Source organism: Sylvia atricapilla, chromosome 18, assembly GCF_009819655.1.
Source record: "Sylvia atricapilla isolate bSylAtr1 chromosome 18, bSylAtr1.pri, whole genome shotgun sequence".
Taxonomy (NCBI): domain Eukaryota; kingdom Metazoa; phylum Chordata; class Aves; order Passeriformes; family Sylviidae; genus Sylvia; species Sylvia atricapilla.
In genome coordinates, this window is record NC_089157.1 from 3,109,101 (window position 1) to 3,126,020 (window position 16,920).

Below are 16,920 nucleotides of genomic sequence, written 5' to 3' on the forward strand. Positions count from 1 at the left end.
GCAAACTTGGTAACACAAAGACTTCAGTGTCTGCAGATTCTGTCCCAGAAGTAGTTCATGGGAACAGTGTGACAAAACTAACTTAGAGCTAAGGTCTGGTGCCAAACGATTTTTGTGGTGTGCTTGGGAGTACAGCCATGAGTAAGTCCTTAAAATGGAGTTAACTCCAGCACCAGGCTCCACCCTTGGCTGGGAAAGGAAGGTGAAAGGAAGGTGCATGTGGTGGTTTCCAGTGTTTAGTTCCTGATGTGGTGCTGTGAGCTGGATGATGCAGGCAGGACTGCAGCACTGAGAGCACTGTCCTGCTCATCTTGCCTGAGTCACGGTGCTGCTGATGTCACCTGAGGCTTGGCCACAGCTGGTTTGAGGAGGTTTCAGTGTCTTGGCCAGGGGATGTGAGGGATCAGGCTCATTTGTGTCAGGAAAGGTTTTGCTGAGTGTTTGGGAACACAAAACAGGCCTGACAGGCTGCTGTGGTACCAGTGTAGGGTGGCTCTGATGGGAACAAAGGTTAATATGAGACGTGGGAACACAAGATGGGCCCCAAGCTAGAGATTACATCTGGAACAGGCTTGGAGCCTGCGTCTGTGAACTGGCTGGAAGCGGCCTGCATGGAGCTTCAGGGGGTTTGGAGGTTCCCTGGCTCAGGGCCAGGGTATCTTTTGCCATCTCTGTACACCTACCTCCTACAGCAAATAGCATTTCAAATGGAAAAGGGCTGTGCTCAAGAGCTAACAGGTCTTCCAGTCTGAGTCTCCATGACTTAAACTGGTTTCTGGAGCCTCTGGAGCTGTTCCCCAGTTGTTTTCACTCCCTGTTATTGCTCCTCTGCTGTGGGAGCTAAAGGGGGGGGGGGGGGTCTCACACCACCCAGTTCATCAAAACAACAGAAACAGGCATAGGGAAAACAATCATTCAACATTTATGTAATTACACAAAGTGGGAAGGTGTCTTGGATTACACTGCTCTGTCTCCAGCCCCCACCAGCTGGAGAGGCCCCCCCAGGTCCCTGAGCAGTGCTGGTGTATGAGGGACAGCTGAAGGGTTCAGGACCCTCCCCTCCCCTCCCTTGGGGTTTGGGGAAGGAAATTAAAAGAGTGACCATCACTTTGACCCACCTGGTGTGGGGCTCCCTCTCAGAGGGCACCACAGAATCCCTGTGCCAGAAAAGGCTGACAGACCTTCAGTGTCACCTCCGGGCTGCTCAGAGCCTGGAGCTGTTCCCGGGGTCCTGGCTGAGGTGCAGTGACCCTCCTTGTAGCTGATGGCTTTTGAGCCCCTTCCTTGTCAGAACACACCAGACTTCAGAGGGTGACAGTATCAGGGCCCACTGTGTCTGTCCTGCTGTCTGTGCCCTCTGACCAGGGAGGCAAAGATCCTTCTGAAACGTGGCACACATCCACACACAGCTGGCTGGAGCTCAGATTTTCTACAGTCTTTCTGGAGGGAGGTGTTCTCCAGACATGTCACCACCTGTCACCTCTCCAGTGCAAGGATTTATCCTGCCTGCTGCCGTCCCACCACGGTGATGAGTATTTTAGCTGAAGTGCATGTTCCAGCATCTCCAGCATCCTCTTCCAGCATCACCCTGCCCCTCCTGTGCTCCACAGGGGCCACTGCTGCCCCACAGGCACGTTCATGGGGCTGGCAGGGCACAGCCACATGCTGTGCTGCTTCTGGCTGCCCCCAAGGTGATGTTCAATCACACTGATCCCTGACAAAATACAACATTCCTCCACCAGCTTCAGCTCCCCCGGTACCCTCACATCAGTGCTGGCTGTGGCGCAGCAAGTCTGCTCCGTGGGCTGGCTGGACAGCTGGGAGAGGCCCTCAGGAGGGAGAAGGTGACCCTCAGGAGAGAAGAGCCACAAGAGTCCTTGGACTTGCCCCTGTGGGCGACCTCCCGGCCTCAGCGCTGGTAGAGGGTGATGATCCCTGCGCGGTGCAGGCTCCTCCACAGCGCTGCCTCCAGCATCATGTCGTGGTTGGCATAAAACACCAGGGGTTTCTTCTCCACCTCGTAGTAGTGGTCTGAGAACTGCTCGTAGTTGGCCGTGATGAACCCGTAGGCACTGACCTGTGGGGAAGGAGGTGGGGCAGACAGAGGACAGGGTCAAGGCTTCACCTTGGGTGGACCATCACCATCACCACTCTCTTCAGTGGGGGCCCTGAAGGGACAGGGGACGTGTAGGATGCCACCAGGATACACTGGAACCCCACAGCAGCCAAAGGGGGGATTCCCTTCTCCCCAGGGGAGCAGTGGCCCTGTGGCCCCCTTACCTGGTCGCAGGTGTGGAGTGCAGTGAGGAGCATGAGGGCGCCGGTGCTGGGCATGTAGAGGGAGCTGTACTGGGTGTTCAGGAGCTCCGACCGCAGGAACCTGATGGGGACATGGTGGCTGTGGGGGCTCAGGGCTGGCACAGCCCTACAGCCCCCAGACCCACACCTACACAGCCCTCTCCAGTGACACCAGTGCCCAGTAAGGCAGGAGGAGCACTGAGTGAAACACAGGGCTCAGGTGAGTTCTCTGATGGCTACTCTCATTTGCTCAGAGGTTGGTAAAAGGCACCTCTCTGCTGTTCGGAGCCACCCCAACCCAGGCACCTGCTTTCATGAAAAGCAGGAAAAGACCATCCTGTTGGGCCCTACCTTTGCTCTTGCTAGACTGGGACAAAATGTAATTTGTTTTGGGGAATGGAAGCAAGGTGAGCACGGAGAGGTGTAGGAGGGGATGTGTGCTGTGCTGCAGTGAGCAGGAATGGCAGGGGAGAGATGCCTCTGCCTTGTGTGCAAACCAGGGCAGGGCTGCTTCCAGTGTCTGGGGGAGACTGGGACTGCACTTTGATGCTGGGCAGCTACTGGTCTGTACTGGAACGAGCAGAGGGGGGAGGGAGGTGGTCTTAGCCCAGCTTGGAGCACAGCCAGACATCAGCCACAGTGCTCATTGCTCTCACCTTGTTGTCAGGTACTGCAAGAAATCAGGATGCAGCAGTTTGAATTTCTCTGCAGATGCCTCTGGTCCAAAATACTTCTGTGGCCTGCAGCAAGACAAGAAGGGCAGAACTTTGTCATGGGAGCTCCTCGGCATTTATCCCTGTAGGGACAGATGTGGGGTGAGGACAGGTGAGTCATGCCTGCATCACCAGGGGTGCAGGGGGGATCTTGGGGAGCTACTCACTCGTCCCCCTTGTCTGAGCCCTCGGGCACTGGGCTGCCCTGGATGGCTGATTTCAGCATGACGTAGTCACGGACATCCGAGGGGATGAAGATGTACTTCAGGTCCTGCAGCAGGGACACAGACAGGGCACTTGGAGGGGGGTTTAAGGACACTGCCCACACTTGCAGGTGAGGACTGAGGGCTCCTGAGATGGGGAGGTCTCAGAAGCAAGCCCAGCCTGAAGGGACAATTTGATTCAACGCCCCAACAAGCCCTCAGGGTCTCACCTTGCCCTGGGGGATGCGGGTGAAACCGTACTCCTCGTAGGAGATGAGGGAGTTCTTCATGGTGTTCACCGTGAAGCCGTAGAAGGAGACCTTGGTGCCGACGTCCTCCTCGAAGCCCTTGATCACAGCACCGTTGAGCCTGCAGGAAAAGCAGAGAACACGTGTGCAGGGGCTGGCATCTCCCAGCACCAGTGGCCCCATCCTGCCCGGGATTCAGGCTCACCTGAAGACCAGGTGGTGGCTGTCGATGGCCTTGCCCTGCCGCGAGCCGTTGAGGATGCCGCCGTTGCCCACCACGGCGCAGCGGACACAGCCCCCGGGGAAGGCGGCCCTGTCGAACAGGTGCCGGTTGGCTGAGGTGTTGAGGAGCTGCAGGGTGCTGCCCACCACTGGAATGGAGCAGGATGTGACCAGTCGGCAGGGAAAAGGTGTGTGTCAACCCACGTGCTGCCAGGAGCAGCACTCGAGAAAACTCACACCTCTCCTGTGCAGGAGAGAGGTCTGCAGGTGGACAGGGGGGCACCAGACAGCCCCTCCTCTCCCAGCTTGGTGTCACCTTCTCCTATCTCTTATGTCCCTATGCTCCTAACCCTGCTACAAACAGTGGCCACCAGGGCTGTGCAAGGCACAGGGATGCATCCAGATATCTCCAGCCCCAGCCCTGCAGATGCTGCTGCCTGTGCCAGCCACGTCCCCTCCTGACAATGTCTCTGCAACTGCCACTGGTTCTCTCCTGCTCACTGTTCCCAGGACTTCCCAACCCAGGGATTGAAGCCAGTGGCTGCCAGGGAGAACAGAGAGTGGGTTTGGGGTGGGAAGGGAAACAATCTCTGTGAACAACAATGGAGCTGCTTGTCCGAGCTCTTCCAGCCCCAGTTAATAATCACGGACACACTGCAGCTTTTATTCAGGGAAAATGTCATAAGATGCAGCAAGCAGTGTTTGCAAAGCTGCACCCTCTGCCCTGGGAGGTGGGGTGGGAAGAGATCAACATTCCTGGCTCCTCTGCAGGGTTCCTTGCCTGTCCCACATCTCCAGTCCCTTCTGCTGGGCTCCCCAGTCCTCTCAAGCTGCCCCACATCCCAGCTGGGTCTGTACCTGCGAGGGACAAGCCTTGCCAGCCATAGGGGACGTGTCGTGTCTTCAGCCTGTTCCAGGTCTCCAGGGTGAAGTGCTGGTCCCACATCAGCACAGGGGTGTTGAAGCGGAAGATCTCCCGAAACTTGGGGTCTGCCTTTGCTGTGGCCATCACCGAGTGGAGGCAGGGGCTGGGCTGGGAGGGAGGAGGGAGGATCCCTGCTCAATCTCCAGCCTGGGTCTACCTTCCCTGGGACACCTCCACCCCTCAGCAGGCACCAAGGTGAGAACAAACCCAGGGACAGAAATGCTCCTTGTCCATCCCATGTTGGGTCACTCAGGCAGGGCACTGCCTCCTGCCTTGGTTTTGTCCTGCAAAATGGCCTTTGGCACCCAGCTCAGTGAGGCTGAGAGAACCAGGGCTTACAAAGTCACCTGAGGATGTGAAAGATCCAGCACCTTCAGGTGTGGGCACCCTGTTAAAAGTGTGGGCCCCATTAGAGCTCTGCTCTATGAGACCAGTAACAGTCCCCCTGGGCCTGGGTCCATCCCCATGAGTCTCCTGGACTTCTGGCCCAGGAGTCAGAGTGTTGGAGGGGAGTGGTGATGCTGGCTCCAGCCTCCATGGGAGAATGGCAGCAGGGAGGCCTGGGGAGAATCACTTGTGTGGATGGACAAGGTTGCTCCTCTGTAAACCCCTCCCAGAGGATGCTGCTCCTCCTCAGCCTCCCCACACAACCCTTCAACCAACAAAACCCAGCCTGGAGGGGCACCATGAACACTACTGTGCTGTGTTAATGATTACCTGCTTTCTGCTGGGCTCCAGCTCTTCCAGCTTGGCAGAGGGCTTGAAGGAATTCCCACTGGGATGGGGGAAACATATGGCAGAGTTAAAAATCTATCACTTGGGCACTGGGGAATCCTACAGTGGGTGGGGGCTCCCAGTTCCTGCCAGGATGGCTGAGCATCTTCCCTCCTTACCTCTCCAAGGTGCCTCCAAGAGCCCAGCCCCGGCTGCCGGCTCCGTGCGGTGTCTCTGAGGGAGCCAGGATCAGTGGCCCTGGTTGCAGCAAGCTGGGAGAAGACAAGTGAGGGCTCAGCTGAGGAGGTGACACTGAGCACCCTGACATCCCCCCAGCTGTGAGAGCCACAGACAGGACAGGACCATGACTCCTCCATTTATCTCCTCCCTACCACTGCCTGTGCCCACCCACCCCCATCTGCAAGTGGAGAGACAGGGGATTTGGAAAATACAGGGTTTGTGCAGCCACCATCTCCTGGTGGGTCATACCTCCAGGACTCCCAGGTACCAAAACCCACACCCAGCCCAGCCTGCAGGCCTGGGGGAATCCTGCTGAGACCTCCCTGGCTCTTCCCACCATCCCACCATTCCTGAGTCCGACAGGGACTGGGCTGGAACAAACTGGACAGGCCAGCAGGACACGTTTAGTTGTTAGACTGAAGAAGCAATCAGCAACTGCGGTCTGGAGGCTCTCGGGGTGCATGGGACCCCCTCTGCCATGGGGGCTGCTGGGGCATGCCCTGAATGCCCTGAGTCCCACGGGGCCAGGCTGACCTAGCCCCTGGGGGGGCAGTGGGGCTGGGGGTGGGCAGGCGAGCAGGAGGTGGGAGCCCACCGGAGGGGAACAGGCTCCCATTCATCCCCACACAGAAAGGCCCTTCAGAGCCCCCGGCCCCGCCGGCAGCGCGGGCGGCAGGTGCTGCGGCCAGAACGGGGCTATTGTGGAGGAGACAAGGGCTCCTTGTTACGGGATCTCTGCCTGGGAGCCTGGGGACAGGTAGAGGCAGGTGGGGAGCGGAGCTTCACCCCCCCCAGCCCCCGCTGGCGTGACGCTGCCTGGCACAGGGGCACAGCGGGCGTTGGGTTTCTGTCCCTGCCACGGCCCCTGTCAACACCAGCGGCACCCACAGCCCTGCCCAGGAGCAGATCCAAACCCGTCTGCCACCCAAACCCTCCTCTGTGCCACTCTGGGGGCATGGCATGACGTGGGGGAACAGCCCAGCACCCTGCCTGGGGCCTGGAACTGGGAGCTGGAGCATCTCCCCAGGCGTGGATGGAAAGGCAGACCCAAGCAGGCTTTGTCCCAGCACCTTCCTTTCACCATGCCAGTGCTGCCAGCTCTTGGCAGGGGATGCTGAGGGTGCAGCAGGCTGAGCCCCAGCAGTGGAGCAGGGCAGCTTTTAAATCAAGCCTCGGGGTCTCATTGGAAGTCATGTTCCCAACAGGAGCAGAGCCCTGCAATGCCCTCACCACCCCAAACACAATGCTACAGCCCAGGGGTCAGCACAGCTCACCCCTGAGGCTCATCCTGAGATCACCTGAGCACGCAGAGAGAGGAAGGAGGGTAAATCCTCAAGAAGGTCCACCAAGATGGGACTGAGCCATCCCAGAGAGATGCAGAGCTGCAGCTTTCTGCAGGGTTTTTCTGGTGTTACCCCTGCAAGCATCCAACTAATTCCGGCCTGAGCAAACTTGTCTATTCCCTTGGCTTCCAGGGGGCAGTGCAGGGTCCATCAGAGGCTGTACCAGACCTGGTGGAAGCTGCTCCTTCAGCCCAGGTACCAACAGCACGTCCTCCAGAGCAAAGCTCTCCCATAGAAGTGTCCCACAGCCAGGAGCTCAGGACCCCGAGTGAGCTCAGCCCTGGTGAACTGCCCTGGGCTGCAGGGAGCTTGCCCCAGGGAGCTGCCCAGCCCCAGGTGCTGCCTCCATCTCACAGTGCAGGTGACCCCCAGCCCGTGTGCCTCAACAGCAGAGCTTATCAACACCCCCACCTCCCGACAGATGGACCAGGGACTGGGGAAACCTCCCTGCTCCAATGCCAGGGCTGGCTCCGGCAAAGCACTGAAGTCCCTGCAGGCAACGCCCCTGGGTTGGCCAACCATCCATTTTCTGGCCACAGAGGCCTCTCCCAGCCTCACCACCTCCACAGCCCTTCCCACCAGCTCCACAAGCCCCAGCTGCACATCTCTGCCCAGCCAGCCCCTCCCCAGCTCCCCAAACTCTCTTGCTCCTGTTTGTTCCCCTCCCGGGCTGATCCCGGTGCCTGCAGCACAAGGCCCTGGGCAGTGGCAGTGGCAGAGTGCTGCACTGCTTTCTGAGCTGCCAGGGATCTGTGGCAGCCCCAGGAGGCTCAGCCTGGCTGTGCCCAGGATGGAGGGAGGTGGCTCCTGCCGACCTTCTATGGGAGCTGGGCCACACCTCCACCCATGGCCGGACACAGTGGGCGGCACCTGCTCATCATTTCGTCCAAGCTTTGTGCTGAGCTGATAAACCAGTGCCAGCACCTCCCTGCACTTGCTTGCCAGCTCTGGGTGCTGGAGCCAGCTCTCCAGCGTTGCTGCTGCCCAAACCCTGCCGGGAAGGGCGTGGGGCAGCCGGCCCCCCACCAGACAGCAGCTCGGCAGCGTGATGGGGAGCCAAGCGCTTTGACGTCACCTGCCAGGATGTGGTGAAGCGCCTCGTGCTGCTTGGTTGACTCAGAAGATGACAATCCTGCCCGGGACCAACAGATGCACAATGGGGCTGAGGGAAGGAGTGGCTGTGGCTGCCTGGGCACCGGCGGTGGCAGCAGAGCTGGCCAAGCCTGGGTGCGCTCCCTCACCATCGTGACATTCATAAAAATGACGTTCCTGGTTCAAGGCCATCCCTCATTTCCGGAAGATAACGCTGTGTGTGAGTGTTGTGAACACACACTCCAGCCTTATCTTCAGCAAATACTCCCAGGGCCCCATAGAGATATTTGAAGGAGCCAAAACAGCAACAAGAACCCGCTCTTGCTCCATCTCACCGTGAAGGGCTGAGCTCCAGAAGCATCTTTCCCTGGTGCAGAGCAGGGGTGGGACAGTGAGGCTGGGCAGAGCTCTGGGCTCATCCCATCTGCCCTAATAAGCCACGAGTGCAGCCAGCAGCTCATCAGTGGGGTTTGGGAGAGATGGACTGGCAGGGGGTGGAACAGGGCTGTGCCCAGCTGAACCCCAGGGGTTTGGCTCTCTCCATCCCAGCTCTGCAGGGAATAGGGCATTTGCCCACTTCCATAGGGCCACCAGCTTTGTGCAGAACTAGAGGGGGACTTGTCTTTGCTGTGGGGATCTGGTCCTGAGGTGACCTGGTGCTGGCTGCAGCCACCATCCATCAGGGGATCAGCTTCCTCCTAATCCCCTTTGTCCCCCTGTACCTCTGCATGGAGACACTGCTCACACTAACCTGCTGAAACTGGGTCCCCTGCACCCACAGGTGAGGACCCTGACCCTCCTGCCCCACTGGCAGAGCAGGAAATGAGTGCTCTGCGATGGCACCTGAGCCATGTGAAATGGCCAGCCCAGTTGCAGCTCCAGACTCAGCCGTGCTTCCAGTGGCAGGGCAGTGCTAGTTCCTCCAGGGACACAGCTCTGTTGGGACGAGCAGCCCTCATGGTGTGCCATGTTTGTAAACAGGGAATCAAAGCCAACAGACTGCACTCTGGTTTGAGTTAAGCTTTAGGGGTTGAATTAAACCCAAGTCCAGGAGAGCTTTGGAGCGCAGGTCAGCTCTGTGTTACCTCACTTGGGCCCCGCTCCAGGGCTGGACAGGCTGTCCCTTGGTCCCATCAGTCCAGGGGCTGGAGCCTGGGCTGGCTTTGCAAGGAAGGTGACCTGCGGCTGTGGCAGGTCCAGGCAGGGTTAACTTGATATGTGGTGGGGGGGATCCTCCTCCCTGCTTCCATCCCATGGGTGTTCTCCACACCCTGCTCTCACTGGGCCATAGACCCTGTGTCAGGGTTTCCATTCCCAGCTCCACTGCGATCCATGGGCAGGTTCTGCCGCCCTCATGGGCCCCAGTTTCCCCTCCCGTGGACATCAAGCTCTCTGTGGGCCATTTGACTGTCCCGAGCAGTTCCAGGTAACGCTGCTGCTGGCTCTGCTGCACACCCAGCACGGCAGGGAAAGAGCCAACAACAGCCCAGGCTGCTGCAGACACTCCTGATCCACCAGCCCGCCAGGAGAGGGGACCTCTGCCTTTGGCACGATGAGATCGGGCAAGGAGAGCTCCCAGCTGGGGAAGAGAGAAGGTCTGAACTCCAAGGCAGCTCAGCGGGCTGGATCCTCAGCAAATCCCACTGCAAATCTCACCCTCTGCAGGACCGGCTCCGGTCCCCACAGCATCCCCCCAGGGAGCTGGGCACTGTCACACCCACGGCACCCAAAAGCGCCCAGGGCCCGGTGGGGGACACGCACAGCGCTCTCCTGGCCCAGCACCTGATGCTCGCAGCTGGTCGCGAAGCCCAAGCGCTGTGTGGGCTCCTTCCCCCGCCCTCTCATCAGCACTCGGCGGGGCTCCCCGGGGCACCCCAGCGCCTCTGCTCCCGCTGGGCACGGGGGAGGCTCGGGAAGGCGCTTCGGGAGGTTCCGAGGATGCAGGAAAGGCGGACGGAGGGGGAGTTGTAAATCGCTGGAGTTCGGAAAGCGCTGCAGCCCGGAGTTGTGGTGTGGGCAGCCCGGGGTATCCGAGCCCAGGGCAGCCGTGCCCGGCCTCTGCAAGGGGCGGTCAGAGCAGCTCCATGGGGCCAAACCTCCCCCGGGACCATCGGCGGGCTCCCATCCCGCACCAGCCCGGCGGGAACACGCGGCGGCTCCGCCGGCAGCTGAAGCGGGATTGATCCTCACCCTCCGCCGTCCCTGCGCTCAGCAATGGTCTCTTCGCACTGGGACGCGCTGAACCCGCGCGGGGACCCCCGGAGACACCCCCATAGCCTCGGGGTCCCGCTCTGGGCAGCTCTGGGCTCGGCTGGTGCCCACACCGGCACCCCGATTCCCGCTCCCCATGCCAGAGCACGGTACCTCGTGCTGGATTTACAGATCCCTGCCTCCCACCCCCTCCCAGCCCCGTCCCCCTTACTTGGCTAGGGTCCTCTGGCTGCTGGGCGCCTCCACCGTAGCGCGGTAGTGACTGTAGAGGAGCAGGGAGGATGTTAAACCCGCCAGGAGCAAAAGGCAGAGCCTTTTCCAGTGCGGGGAGCCCATCCCGGGAAATTCAGCCACGGGAGCCCCGGGCACACAAAGTTCCCGGCCCCTCTGCTCTCGCAGCCCCGTGGGCGCGGACACGGCAGTGAGCTGGCTCCGTGCTGCCCCGGGTGCCCAGGCGCACTTTGGAGCAGGCTGGGATATTCCTCGGGAGCGGTGGGAGGGAGGCTGTGAGCCGGAGGGAGGAGGCACCAGGCTGACTGGTTCAGACTTGCTGAGGAAAAAAGCACTTTTGAGCTGCTTTTTCTCCGAGCTGGGGATTAAACATTTACCCAGAGCAGAAGGGGACTAAGATTTTTCTATTTTTATATATATATATATATTATTTTTTTTAAACCTCCTTTTCATGCCACCCACCCACGGCTCATAAACAGGATTCCCCTTTTTGTTACTTTCTTGTCCGACTCAAACACGCGCGTGTTTGGGCTGCGCCCACGCGGGCACCCGGCGGCCCCACGGTGCCACCCTTGAGCGGGCGCCGGGTTGTTTGTGCTTATCAGAAACTGCGCACTTTGAAATCCAGATGGACCTTGAGGTGCCCGATAGCAGCACCCTGTGACACACCCGCAGCCCCCCGGTGAACCCGCCAGGAGGGAGCAGATGTGGGGAAAAGGGAGGACACGTTTGGGGTGCGGGTCCTGAGTGCCCGGCCACGTCCTGGCTGAATGGATCATGTGCATTTGCAGCGAACAACACCTTTGGGGGCTTTGTGGATAGCTCGACAAAGAGTTTGGGTTGGAAGAAAAGAGAAACGGGTTTGGGGGAATATTTGCATGAATTATTTTGGTATTTTCAGAGAGGATGTGCTCCAGTTTCTTTTTTGAAAGAATATCTCAGTGTTATTTTAGTTCAGCTCTGAAAGAACCAGCCTGCGAACTGAAGGATATGCATACCAAACTGTTTGTTGCAGCGGGGGAAGGGACTCGGCAGGCAAACAAGCCTTTTCGGTTGAACTGTACGGATTTTGGGGGGTTGGATCTTTAGGAAGTCACCAGACTCAGGGAGCAGCACGATGGTGAGCCCTGCTCCATCCAAACCCTGTGCCCTGGCTCCTCGAGCACTCATACGTTGTTCCAAGCTGTCACACGCCTTCAGGCCCTCCACAAATACCCTCTTTCATTATTCGGCCCCAAAACCTGGACCCAAAGCCCATGCCTGTTCCTGAGTCCCACTGTGGCTGCATTTCCCCCAACACTCCTTTATCCCCTCAGATCCAACCAATTCCTGCTTCCTTTCTGGCCTGCCCAGACAGGTTCAAAGGAAGATAAAAGCAAACCACATTTTAACAGGAGTTTGCCTCAGTCTCCACTTTCTTCCATTACTACAGATCCCTCCATTGCCAGCTGTGGTCCTCTGGGAATTTTGGCTTTGTGGGGGTGGCACCACGTTGGCATCCATGGAGTGCCCAGGCTGTGGTGTGAACACGGAAGCAGCTCTGTGCCTGAGCTGGCAGTGGTGTCACTGCTGACCTTGTCCCATTGGGAAAGTGCACACTGGACCTGGGACACCACAAAGGAATAGTGGCCAGGCTGATTTTAAAGCAAACTTGCAGAGGACCCTGCTGTTGTGCACTGGAGCTGTCACACGAAGGCTGACTGGGCACAGGTTGTCTCAGGGAAGGAGAGAACAGGCAAGAAGCTGGAAGGACAGGGCAGACCATGACCACTGAGACACACAGGGATGAAACTGGTAAAGCCCAGCTGGAGCTAAAGCTGCAGAAGGATGGGCAGGAAGAGGGGGGGGTCACATGTACCCTAGTGCAAAAGGCAGCTCACAGAAATGGGGGTGCAATGATGGAGGGATTTGATGTTTCTTGCGTCTATCACTGAAAGCTGCTCCCAGCCCTCAGGAGTACAGGCATTTTCTGGAAGCCTCAGAGCCAGCACAGCATGGTTGAGTCTGGGGTCCTGCTCAGAGATCCCCCAGCCTGGAGCTGTCCCCACCCGGTGTGACTCAGGGTCTGCCTTGTTCGCTCTGAGCCGCTGGATTCGCTCCCTGTGGTCTGCTGCCTTGGCTCACGTGCTCTTGACTCTGGCCCTTCGTTAACCACAGCTAATTATTACCAACTGCTCAAGTAAGTCACAAGGGACATAGCAAGGCTTGGCTCCAGATGGATGACCAATGGTCCAGAGGAAGTGACCTGGGGAAAGTCAGGAATTTGCCATTTGGAAACATTTATGGCCCAACGATGCAAATGCTGGTGGAGTGGCAGCCTCAAAGGCTGGAGGAGCTGGTTTCTTCACATCTCTCTTCACATTTCCATGATATATGGTTTTCTACTGTTGGTTTTATTTTCAGCGGGGTGAAAATGAGATGCACAGTTCTTCATCTGCTCTACTTGTTTTATGCTACAATGCATTTTGGACTATGCCCCAAAATTAAGTAGTGCTTAATTTAGAAGTTAAATAAGTGTGAAAAACCTTTTAGGATGGTAGTTGCCAAAAAAAGATTAGGAGAAGAACATAAAAGAAATTACAATGGAAACCAGCAAGTATCATTTTTAGCCTGGGCTTTTTATTCCAGTGATTACTTCTTGGAAACAGAACCCAATCCCTCCCCATGGCTAGAGAGCACAAGAGGAGAATAAACATATTTTGAACCAGCTGGCTGCCAGCCACAGATTGGTGGAGGAAAATCTCGTGGTCTTTGCCGTGATGAACTGTGCAGGTGGGAGAACGAGATCTCCAAAAATCTCCTGGAGGATTTATATATCCAAATTCATTCAGCACGGATCAGAGGTTACATTTAAGAAAGAGTCAAAAAGCTGCTGATAGAGCAGGTCCCTGAAAGGCAGAGCCTGGCCGGCAGGGCGGGTGGCTGTGTCACCCCCCGAGGACGCGGGGCCATATGGCTGCCTGCGGAGGCACGGCCACGGCAGCATGAAAAATTCATCAGCAGATGTCCCGGGAGGCTGACGCACGGCCCCTGCCTGGCGGGGCGGGGAGGGCAGCGGGAGCAGCTCGGCCACAGCTCCTCTCGCCGTGCTCCCTGCCGGGGGGAAATGGGCTCGGGCCAAGCGCCCACTGAGGATGCTCCCTGACACCCTCTGCTTGGCTTTCTGTTGGATTTGTAGGTGTTACTACAAGTGATCCCACGGAGGACGCCTGGAGATGGTGACAGCAGGTGGTGGCTGCACTTGGCTGTGGGACCAGAGATGCTCAGGGCTGTGCTCTGCCCTTCTGCCACACGCCCAGGCTGCAGTGGGGAAAGGGGCTTGGGGATGCTGCAAAACTGCTCAGAGAAGGGCAGCGAAGCTGGTGAAGGGCATGGATCACAAATCCTGCCAGGAGAGGCTGAGGGAGCTGTTTAGCCTGTAGAAGAGGAGGCCTTACCACCCTCTACAGCTCCCTGACAGGAGGGTGTAGCCAGCTGGGGATTGGTGTCTTCTCCCCAGAACCAGTGACAGGATGAGAGGACACAGTCCTGTGCCAGGGGAGGTCTAGGTTGGACATTAGGAGGAATTTCTTCACAGAAGGGTTGTCAGGCATTGGAATGGGCTGCCTAGGGAGGCAGTGGAGTCACTGTCCCTGAAGGTGTTTAAGGAAAGGCTGGATGTGGCACTCAGTGACAGTGTCTAGTTGATAAGGTGTTCAGTTAGAGGTTGGAATCAATGTTCTCAGAGGCCTTTTCCAACCAAACGGATTCTGTGACTCTGTGATCTTTGTGCCAGCGTGGCAGGATGTGGCCATCAGGGAAACACACCAGGGAAACTTCCCCAGAGCAGGAAGGTTGTGGGGGTGGCAGGTCAGGACCTCACGAGCAGTGGCAGGATGTGGCTCAGGCTGGCTCCTGTTGGCTGCCTCCCCGTGGCCCTGCTGGCCCAGCCTGGCTCTTATCACAGGTGCCTGTGCATGGCAGAGCCCTTGGTCAGCCCTGGACCGCTGGCCAGGGCCCAGATAAGCCAAACACACAGTTCAAAGGCCATCCCCTCTCCACTGGCATGAGGCAACCTGGAAGGCTGTGGGCTGTGCCTGGAGGGGTGCAGAGATGGGAAACGCCTCTGAGAAATTAGGTGATGATGCAAACAACTGCCCTCCCCCTTCTTGCCAGCTCTGGACCAGGCAGAGCAGATGTGGGCTGATCCTGCCCTGATCTTGGCAGGGCAACCAGTCCCCGAGGTCTGCTCAAAGCCAAATGTCCCTGGGGTCAGGCAGGCTCTGTGCCCAAAGCTGGGGAGAGGGGACACCATGTTTGAGTGTGGGTGGGTGACCCAGGCCCTTGTTCACTCACCTGTGTGGTCCCATTGGACACTTCTTGGCTACCATGGGAGGGATGGAGGGGGTCTTGGGATGTCCCCAGGACTCAGAAAATGTCTTCCCAGAATTTACTACCCCAAGGGCTGGCCAGGCCAAGCTGAGAAAGCCCTGCAGCAGCCAAGGTCCTGTTGCTCAGCCTGGCAGAGGAGCCCTGCTGCACCTCCTGGAGCTGTTTACCTGCAGGGCCCTGCTCCAGCACCTGGAGGTGAGGGCTCCTGGCAGCTCAGCTGGTGCTTTTTGTACAACAAAGCCATGGGCTGCTCCTTTATCTTGTTCTCCCTCCCCTATTATCAATAGTTTTTCTGGTCCAACTGGATTTACTTGCTACCACATCCCCAAGAAACGGAGAAGGTCCACACAGGGGAGGGGAGGAGGGGAAACCTTCCACCTCTGCCCCCAAGGCCTGCCCCAAATCTCTCAGCAACCGAGCAACAACAGCACCTGCTAAATCTCCAACACAGAGCTTTTTGTGCTGACCTGGAGCAGGCACATAGCTCTGCTACACTCCCACAGCATCCAGAAGCTCAAGAGTAACACATCCAGAAGGAGCAATGCCATGCTGGCAAGCTGGGTGCTGTTATCCAGCTCTGGCTGCTCTGTGCCTCAGTTCCTTGCCTGGGACGGAAAGAGATAGGAGTGACAATATGGATGTGCCACCAGGGCACAAGGCTGCCTTGGAGCCGTGTGTGGCACACACAGTGGCTCCCTCCAGCACCTGGTTGGGTTTGGGGTTGGCTGCCACCTTTAGAAGGTACCTCACACCCCAGGACATGGTGCAGAGCCCACCTTGTCTCTGCTCCTGGTAAGGCCAAACCCAGACAAGATGCAGAGAGCAGGGCTGCACTGACCAGGAGCAGGGATGAGATGGACTCTGCACCACTCACTTGTCCCCAGGAGGTATGCCTGTCCCCTTCCTCCTGCTTCATTGGCAGGGTGGTCTCTGCTTCTGCTATCCATGTGAGCAGTCACACTGAAGGAGGGAGAAGGTGGAAATGAAGCAAAGAATTTGAAGCTCTTCCAGGAAGGTGACACCATGGGAGCTTCTGGGTGACAAGTGGTTTTGGTTTCTGCAATCTGGTGGGGAATATTTAAAGGCTGTTAACTCTTGAGGAACCCTAGGAGGAGTCTGGCACTGGAGCTGCAATAACAGTTCATGGTACTCTCCAAGAGCTTTTGAAAAAAACAGGGCTGACAAAACAGCAACTTCTGGACATGCTGAGGCACAGTGGTGTATTTATCCCCCAAATCAAATGCCTCTGTTTAAGTCCTGCAGCCCCCAGAGCTCCTGGCTGGCAGTGGGGAATCCACTGGTCGCTGGCACCATCAGTCTCTCTGCTTGTGCTGCCACAGCTCCATGCCGTGCTGCAGGAGCAGAGGCCACACCTTTGCACTCACCTTGTGACTGCAAGGTACCAAACCTCTGCTCGCGGTGTCTCTGCACAGGCCAGGCAGCCCCGGGCCATAAAGCACAGGCAGCTGCAGCGCTGTGCCCAGCACCGGTGGCAGATCAGGATGTGCCAGACCCGGCACAAAGACAGATCTCTGAACACAAGCTGCCACCTGGTGGCACGGGGACAATCTTGATGTCGTGCCAGCCACAGAGACCTGGATTTTGGGGTGGCCCTGGCCACCTGACCATGGCACTGGCTCTGCCCAGTGGCACTGAGCAGGGTGGGGCTACTACAGCACAGCCCAGCAGTGCTGCTTTCACCTGGGACTCACCCTGCTGGGAGCTTGCCCAGTCCTGAATCCTGGCTCTTGCCAAGGGTGCTCCAGCTGTAGCTGCTCTCCACAGGCCTCATTCCATTAGTTTGTGCCAGGCTGGAAGTTGGCTGGGAAATGCCACCTCCAACCCCACTCAGCTTCCTGTGGCCACTCCGGGCCCCATGCCACAAGATCAGGTGACTCTGGTGAGGCACAGCTGGACTTGTGCACAGCTGGACATCCTCCAGCTGGGGATGTGTCCCAGTGTGTGCCACACCTCAGCCAGCCCACAGAGAGACAGGATGCCTTTCTGCAGGGGGACAGGAGCAAAGTGAGGAGGTGAGGGGGACCAGCAGGTCAGAGTCACTTTTCTGGGGTTGGGAAGGATGTGGCTTTGAGCTCGCTGAGAAACTCC

General features: G+C 58.0%; 1 protein-coding gene across 1 annotated transcript; it reads right to left on the minus strand.

The window, feature by feature from the left end:
• Positions 1-1,187: 1,187 nt before the first annotated feature.
• On the minus strand, positions 1,188-10,846 carry ST6GALNAC2 (ST6 N-acetylgalactosaminide alpha-2,6-sialyltransferase 2). The gene is made up of 10 exons (XM_066332062.1): positions 10,421-10,846; positions 5,503-5,595; positions 5,327-5,384; positions 4,543-4,717; positions 3,668-3,833; positions 3,445-3,583; positions 3,179-3,282; positions 2,955-3,038; positions 2,281-2,380; positions 1,188-2,077 (listed from the first exon to the last, which is right to left on the minus strand). Exons 1-10 carry the CDS (start codon positions 10,543-10,545, stop codon positions 1,910-1,912), a joined length of 1,212 nt encoding a protein of 403 aa, XP_066188159.1. The 5' UTR covers positions 10,546-10,846; the 3' UTR covers positions 1,188-1,909.
• Between the last annotated feature and the right edge of the window lie 6,074 nt (positions 10,847-16,920).